This window comes from Camelina sativa, chromosome 11 (genome assembly GCF_030686135.1).
Source record: "Camelina sativa cultivar CO46 ecotype springtype chromosome 11, ASM3068613v1".
In the NCBI taxonomy this organism is placed as follows: domain Eukaryota; kingdom Viridiplantae; phylum Streptophyta; class Magnoliopsida; order Brassicales; family Brassicaceae; genus Camelina; species Camelina sativa.
The window spans coordinates 30,489,415-30,497,786 of NC_141890.1; the positions used below are offsets into that span (position 1 = coordinate 30,489,415).

Sequence of the window (8,372 nt, forward strand, 5' to 3'; positions counted from 1 at the left end):
GGACACGATGATCAATTTAGAAGTTAAAGAGCTAACGGTAAGCGGTTAATATTGACTTGCATGGCTCAAGCCTCAAGTTACTTGATCTGCTTTGCAAATACTTAAGAGAAAAATTGTATGGAATAATTGCATTTTGTATACCTTTATTTGGCATTGAATGCAATAGTAGACTCCATATTCGATATTTGAGAAATATAACCACTAAGGGTACTGAAATCACAGTTGACTCCCTTACGACCAAACAAAAAACCACAAGCCGAAATGACAGATGTAACCCGGAGGAAGTCTGCAATAGATTTCTTTAAGGTAGATTACAAATTAACGTCGACTAGAAGACATAACAATTGGTCTACTCCTTAATTATAGTTTAAATTTTAATTAACCTATTGACCAAATAATAACCACATAGACTTCATGCATTGGAATAAAATAAATTTACCTATAAAAGAGTCAAATTAAGGGAGGAAAGGCTGATTAGGTTAAAATTATATGATTTAGGGTTTTGCTTAAGTGACTTCTCTGTGGACTATTCGTGGTTACTTTGTTATGTCATAATATTAATACCAATAATTTAACCAAACCGATAGCTGAACTTAACCGAATGCGTACCGATTCCTTGTTTTTAACCTAACTGGATAATTTAACGATATATATACTTCTTTCTGTAGGTCAAACCTAGTTTTTACGTGATCTCTCTCTCTCCAAAATTTCTCTCTCCAAAATTTCTCTCTAAAAAATTCTGATATTGTTGTTCTTGGAAATTCAGATTGTATTCTCATCATTTCTCTTCTTCAAATCTCAAGAACATCTCAGTTACGTATTTCTTGGTTTATCGTCGGCAATTTGCTTTTGTAACGCTGTAGCTATTTTTGTTCGTAAATATATATGTTCTCATCGTTTTTGTTCATTTTGCACACAAATATGGGGTTACACAGCTACACTCAGCCATCTTCTAATTCTTTGCAAGTATGAAGTGAAGGTCCACCCGAAGTCGTTAGATAGTCGCCAAAAATAACGACTACATATGTAGTCACCAACTGTAGTCGTAAAAACCATGTTTTCTTGTAGTGTTATCTCTTTGCTTGCAAAATGATTGTGTAAATGACTGAGAAATCCACTACGGACGTCTGGTCCATGGAAACTCGAAAAGACATGGTATCTCTTAAAGTCAGGCGACGAAGAAGAAGCAGCAACCATGAGAGATAGAGTAAAAATGAGATTGACGAATAAGGTTTCACAACGGTATATTAAGGAAAATGAAAAGATAAATAAATTACAATTAAATTTGCACAGAAAGAGAAGCAAACATGTTTCCCCAGATTGACTTTATGATTTTGTATATAATTTTGCAAAGCTTGCCTACATGGAATATCATGATAGGTATATGACTTTTCTCATTCCAAAAAGTCAAAAACTAATTGAAGACAAAAGATTCATCATTTTATTTTCCACCTAAGCCGAAATCTAATTCATCATTCTAGCTCTAAACATTCAAACTCCAATTTCTAGAAACTCCATCTCCCACAATAATTAACTGTCTTTATCTCCCTCTTGAATTCAAATAACATCTTCACAAACCTTTCCATGTGTAGTTGTAATACAATTTGGGAGACTTTCAAAATTAGACCCCTAATTTGAGTCAATTGCAATGTTAGACTCCTCTTTTTCTCTCTCCAACATTTGCCACTTTCTCCCTATTAAATCCTTGTCCATTCATTGTATTCACAAAATTGCCATTATTTCTGATTTATTTGAATTTCTTGCGAAAATGTTTATTACATTCATATCATCATCTTCTTTTTTTATTTACGGTTGTGTCACCGCCATCAATTTTCCAACAACCATGAACAACCAAATTTGAAGCTCTTAAAGCTTTAACAACCTGAATTTGTAAGCTTAAATAACACCCAATGTTATGAGAACTTCATTTTCTTCCATCTTCTCTCTATTTTAATCCAAGAAAATTTGCAAGTGCATTTATCTTGTTATATGTCATGATTCTTGGATAGTGATTAAATTGGTGCTGGGTTTCTTCCGTGATGACTTAAGACGACGTCCTCGACTGTTTGACATTGCGAACAACCACCGTAAGGTTATTTTCCGGTAGATTTTGTGATTTTCCTTATGTTTTTGTCGAAATTAGACTTCATTTGTTAGTCCAACCGTCATAATATCATGTAAAGTCTACTATGTGGTTAGTTTTGCAATTTAAAATTTATCGAGTTTCGAGCCCGTAGACTAAAATTTCAGTCTCCTTTATTTCATTTGAAAACAAAAAAATATGGTTTAGACTGGATTATAATATTTCTAACGGATACTTCATTTGCAGTCTTCTAAGGTGTATTTTTGCAATTGACCAAATGCTTGACTTTTTAGTTAAGACTGTCAGATGAAGTCTTCGCAGGATAATAAAATAGTAGACTTCTACAGTGGTTATTTTTGAAGTTGACCAAAATATAAAAGCATTGACCGTAATATTATTTATATAAAATTAACTAGTTAACTGCAAAAGAAGTCTACTAGTTAAAAAAATAAAATATTGGTCAACCCCAAAAATGACCAGGACAGACTGCAAACGAAGTCAACATTCCTGGAGACTTCGTACGTAGTCTAATTGGCAAAATTCAAACTTGGTCAATTGCAATACTAACCACAACGAAGTTTAATTTTTCTAGTTGACGGATATATGAAGTCTACTTGTTAGTTAGAAGTCTACTACAAAGTCAATGGTTTGATCAATTGCAAAAATAACCAGTGTAGACTTTAGTCGAAGTTAACTTTTTGAAACTTTCAAAGAGGTCTACTCTTTTATATGTTTTGAATTGCAAAACTGACCAAAATATTAACAAAGAAAGACAACAAAAGAAGTCAACTATCATAGTAGACTTCATACGGTGTCTGCTTTATTAAATTGTAATTGCAAAAATAAACCACACAAAATAGACTTCAAAGGAAGTATCTTAATAGAGGCTAGTTTATGTCTACAATGTTGACATCAACATGAAGTCCTCCAAATTTGAAAACCAATTTATTGCAAATTGGTGAATAATTTTAAAGATTTTCTTGTTGTATTCTTTGATATATGGTATGTACTTGCTTCTGTATCTTATTGACATGATTACGTATTATACATATGGAGAAATCAAGTTTTTAGTTTTCATAGGCAGTTAGGTTATTAAATTAGACTTATTTAGGAAGTCAAACTGTTGGAGTTATCTGTAATGTCTGTACAATTGAAATAGTCTTTAATTGGAAATTTATAAAGATTTTTTTTTGATTTTTTAGTGTGTATGTGTTATATCAGTTATGTACTTGCCTATGTATATTTTTACGATGATAATATATTATACTATTCAATTAATCATGTTTTTGCTTTTCTTAGGCTATTAGGGTTTAGGGTTTAGGGTTTAGGGTTTAGGATTTAGGGTTTAGGGTTTAGGGTATTTAACTTGCTGCTTACTCTTTCAGGTAAATGGCGCAAATACCTGTTTTTTTTTGGAGTATGGCTGAAGAGAAATGGGTCATGGCATTTTGACATGGATGGACGCAAAGGTGGGAGAATGTTTCTTTTGCAACACGATTGTACATACGCTGAGCTTGTTGAAATGGCTGTAGAAGATTATCTGATTGACAAAGAAACAGAGATGGTTCAGTTATCGTATCCCTTAACAGAGATGATGCTTCAGCAATTGCCCCAAGATACCCCTCCTGTCTATGTCACAAATGATAGATCAGTTCAGAACTTGATAGATTTTAGTAGTAGGAATGTTGTTCGCCTTTGCGTCTCTACGTAATGCATGGATAGACATCCGGTTATGTTAAACAACTCTCGTTCTGTTGACGATGGAGAGCCAACAAATGAATTTGGTAACGATATAGATCCAGGTCAATATCGACTCTCGTTCTGTTGACGATGGAGTGTGCAGATGAATGTGCAGAAGAATGTCATGAAACTGATCATACAGATGAGAAGCCGAAAGATGTTGATGACATGGATTTCGATTACAATGAATACGGGAAATTTAAAGATGAAGATGACGATGGAGATGGAGATGACCTGGGATTAGATGCTGAAGAAGGGCAACCCTTTTTGGGTGGTATTCATGAACAGTTAAATAATCCTTGGATAGACTAACTGAAAGTAGGTCAATGCTTTGCATGCAAAACTGACGTCATAACTGAGGTGCATTTGACCGCGATTATGTTAAAATTCTCTTTCAAAATTAAGAAGTCCACAATGTCTCAGTTGGTGGTAATATGCTCTGTGCCAGGATGCACTTGGAGGGTCGTAGCCACTGTGAAGAATGATCCAAACACTTTTTGGGTCACCAAATATCTGAACGTGCATACATGTTCTATTGTGGACCGCGTAGCTAACCGTAAGCGTTGCACCTCAAAATATATTGGGAGGCTTTTCATCGACCAGGTAGGAATAGTAGATGGTGTTGTCCCACAAAATATCGAAGATTCAATGAGGACAATGTTCGGCATGACTTTGGATTACACCACTTCGTACAAGGCTTTACAGTATGCACAAGAATATGTGAGAGGAAGCACAGATGACGGATATGCGAAGTTGCCTTATTGTCTTTGGAAAATAGAGCAGTCAAACCCGGGAAGTGTCGTTGACCTTGTTGTTGATGACGAGCATAGATTTAAGTACCTTTTCATATCTTTCAATGCTTCAATATGTGGTTTCAATTACGTTAGGCGAGTTATTGTGGTTGATGGGATCTATCTCACTGGCAAGTATGAAGGTGTACTGTTAATAGCTTGCGCACAAGATGGTAACTTTCAGATATTTCCGTTGGCTTTTGGAATTGTCGACTCGGAGTGTGATGCTTCATGGGATTGGTTTTTCACCAAATTAAGTGAGTGTATCTCGGATGAATATCCTTTGGTAGTAGTTTCGGATAGGCATAGTTCAATAGCTAAAGCATGTCGCAATGATATCCCATGGGCAACACGAGGGATATGTTATTACCATCTTCAACAAAACATAATTTCTAATTTCAATGGGAATCAACTGATGTACTTGGTGAAAGGGGCAGCATATGCACATACGCATGATGATTACAACCGCTCTTGGTTTATCGTTGGAGATTTGCTTTTGGTGAAAGAGATTTACTGCTCTAGACAAGGTGTTTAGCTCCAGACAATCTAACGATAAACCAAGAGCGGTTGTAATCATCATGCGTATGTGCATATGCTGCCCCTTTCACCAAGTACATCAGTTGATTCCCATTGAAATTAGAAATTATGTTTTGTTGAAGATGGTAATAACATATCCCTCGTGTTGCCCATGGGATAACATTGCGACATGCTTTAGCTATTGAATTTTGCCTATCCGAAACTACTACCAAAGGATATTCATCCGAGATACACTCACTTAATTTGGTGAAAAACCAATCCCATGAAGCATCACACTCCGAGTCGACAATTCCAAAAGCCAACGGAAATATCTGAAAGTTACCATCCTGTGCGCAAGCGATTAACAGTACACCTTCATACTTGCCAGTGAGATGGGTCCCATCAACCACAATAACTCGCTTAACGTAATTGAAACCACAGATTGAAGCATCGAAAGATATGAAAAGGTACTTAAACCTATGCTCGTCATCAACAACAAGGTCAATGACACTTCCCGGGTTTGACTGCTCTATTTTCCAAAGACAATAAGGCAAGTTCGCATATCCGTCTTCTGCGCTTCCTCTCACATATTCTTGTGCATATTGTAAAGCCTTGTACGAAGTGGTGTAATCCAAAGTCATGCTGAACATTGTCCTCATTGAATCTTCGATATGTTGTGGGACAACACCATCTACTATTCCTACCCGGTCGATGAAAAGCCTCCCAATATATTTTGAGGTGCAACGCTTACAGTTAGCTACGCGGTCCACAATAGAACATGTATGCACGTTCAGATATTTGGTGACCCAAAAAGTGTTTGGATCATTCTTCACAGTGGCTACGACCCTCCAAGTGCATCCTGGCACAGAGCATATTGCCACCAACCGAGACTTTGTGGACTTCTTAATTTTGAAAGAGAATTTTAACATAATCACGGTCAAATGCACCTCAGTTATGACGTCAGTTTTGCATGCAAAGCATTGACCTACTTTCAGTTAGTGTATCCAAGGATTATTTAACTGTCCATGAATACCACCAAAAAACGGTTGCCTGTCTTCAGCATCTAGTCCCAGATCATCTCCATCTCCATCATCATCTTCATCTTTAAATTTTCCGTACTCACTGTAATCGAAATCCATGTCATCAACATCTTTCGGCTTCTCATCTGTATGATCAGTTTCATGACATTCTTCTGCACATTCATCTGCACACTCTTCGGCACCTGGATCTACATCGTTACCAAATTCATCTGTTGGCTCTCCATCGTCAACAGAACGAGAGTTGTTTAACATAACCGGATGTCCATCCATGCATTACGTAGAGACGCAAAGGCGAACAACATTCCTACTACTAAAATCTATCAAGTTCTGAACTGTATCTATCATTTGTGACATAGACAGGAGGTGTATCTTGGGCAATTGCTGAAGCATCATCTCTGTTAAGGGATACGATAACTGAACGATCTCTGTTTCTTTGTCAATCAGATAATCTTCTACAGCCATTTCAACAAGCTCAGCATATGTACAACCGTGTCGCAAAAAAAACATTCTCCCACCTTTGCGTCCATCCATGTCAAAATGCCAAGACCCATTTCTCGTCAGCCATACTCCATCGTCAACAGAACGAGTATTTGGTATGGCTGAACGAGTATTCAGTATGGCTGACGAGAAATGGGTCTTGGCATTTTGACATGGATGGACGCAAAGGTGGGAGAATGTTTTTTTTGCGACACGGTTGTACATACGCTGAGCTTGTTGAAATGGCTGTAGAAGATTATCTGATTGACAAAGAAACAGAGATGGTTCAGTTATCGTATCCCTTAACAGAGATGATGCTTCAGCAATTGCCCAAGATACACCTCCTGTCTATGTCACAAATGATAGATACAGTTCAGAACTTGATAGATTTTAGTAGTAGGAATGTTGTTCGCCTTTGCGTCTCTACGTAATGCATGGATGGACATCCGGTTATGTTAAACAACTCTCGTTCTGTTGACGATGGAGAGCCAACAGATGAATTTGGTAACGATGTAGATCCAGGTGCCGAAGAGTGTGCAGATGAATGTGCAGAAGAATGTCATGAAACTGATCATACAGATGAGAAGCCGAAAGATGTTGATGACATGGATTTCGATTACAGTGAGTACGGAAAATTTAAAGATGAAGATGATGATGGAGATGGAGATGATCTGGGACTAGATGCTGAAGACAGGCAACCGTTTTTTGGTGGTATTCATGGACAGTTAAATAATCCTTGGATACACTAACTGAAAGTAGGTCAATGCTTTGCATGCAAAACTGACGTCATAACTGAGGTGCATTTGACCGTGATTATGTTAAAATTCTCTTTCAAAATTAAGAAGTCCACAAAGTCTCGGTTGGTGGCAATATGCTCTGTGCCAGGATGCACTTGGAGGGTCGTAGCCACTGTGAAGAATGATCCAAACACTTTTTGGGTCACCAAATATCTGAACGTGCATACATGTTCTATTGTGGACCGCGTAGCTAACTGTAAGCGTTGCACCTCAAAATATATTGGGAGGCTTTTCATCGACCGGGTAGGAATAGTAGATGGTGTTGTCCCACAACATATCGAAGATTCAATGAGGACAATGTTCAGCATGACTTTGGATTACACCACTTCGTACAAGGCTTTACAATATGTACAAGAATATGTGAGAGGAAGCGCAGAAGACGGATATGCGAACTTGCCTTATTGTCTTTGGAAAATAGAGCAGTCAAACCCGGGAAGTGTCATTGACCTTGTTGTTGATGACGAGCATAGGTTTAAGTACCTTTTCATATCTTTCGATGCTTCAATCTGTGGTTTCAATTACGTTAAGCGAGTTATTGTGGTTGATGGGACCCATCTCACTGGCAAGTATGAAGGTGTACTGTTAATCGCTTGCGCACAGGATGGTAACTTTCAGATATTTCCGTTGGCTTTTGGAATTGTCGACTCGGAGTGTGATGCTTCATGGGATTGGTTTTTCACCAAATTAAGTGAGTGTATCTCGGATGAATATCCTTTGGTAGTAGTTTCGGATAGGCAAAATTCAATAGCTAAAGCATGTCGCAATGTTATCCCATGGGCAACACGAGGGATATGTTATTACCATCTTCAACAAAACATAATTTCTAATTTCAATGGGAATCAACTGATGTACTTGGTGAAAGGGGCAACATATGCACATACGCATGATGATTACAACCGCTCTTGGTTTATCGTTAGATTGTCTGGAG

General features: G+C 37.4%; 1 protein-coding gene across 1 annotated transcript; it reads left to right on the forward strand.

Annotated features, from left to right (window-relative positions):
- The first annotated feature begins 3,797 nt into the window (after positions 1–3,797).
- Positions 3,798–5,149, forward strand: LOC147934628 (uncharacterized). Its single transcript, XM_087472708.1, has 3 exons — positions 3,798–3,885; positions 3,927–4,097; positions 4,146–5,149. The coding sequence occupies exons 1-3, from the start codon at positions 3,798–3,800 to the stop codon at positions 5,147–5,149; spliced, it is 1,263 nt and encodes a 420-aa protein (XP_087328834.1).
- Positions 5,150–8,372: the final 3,223 nt, after the last annotated feature.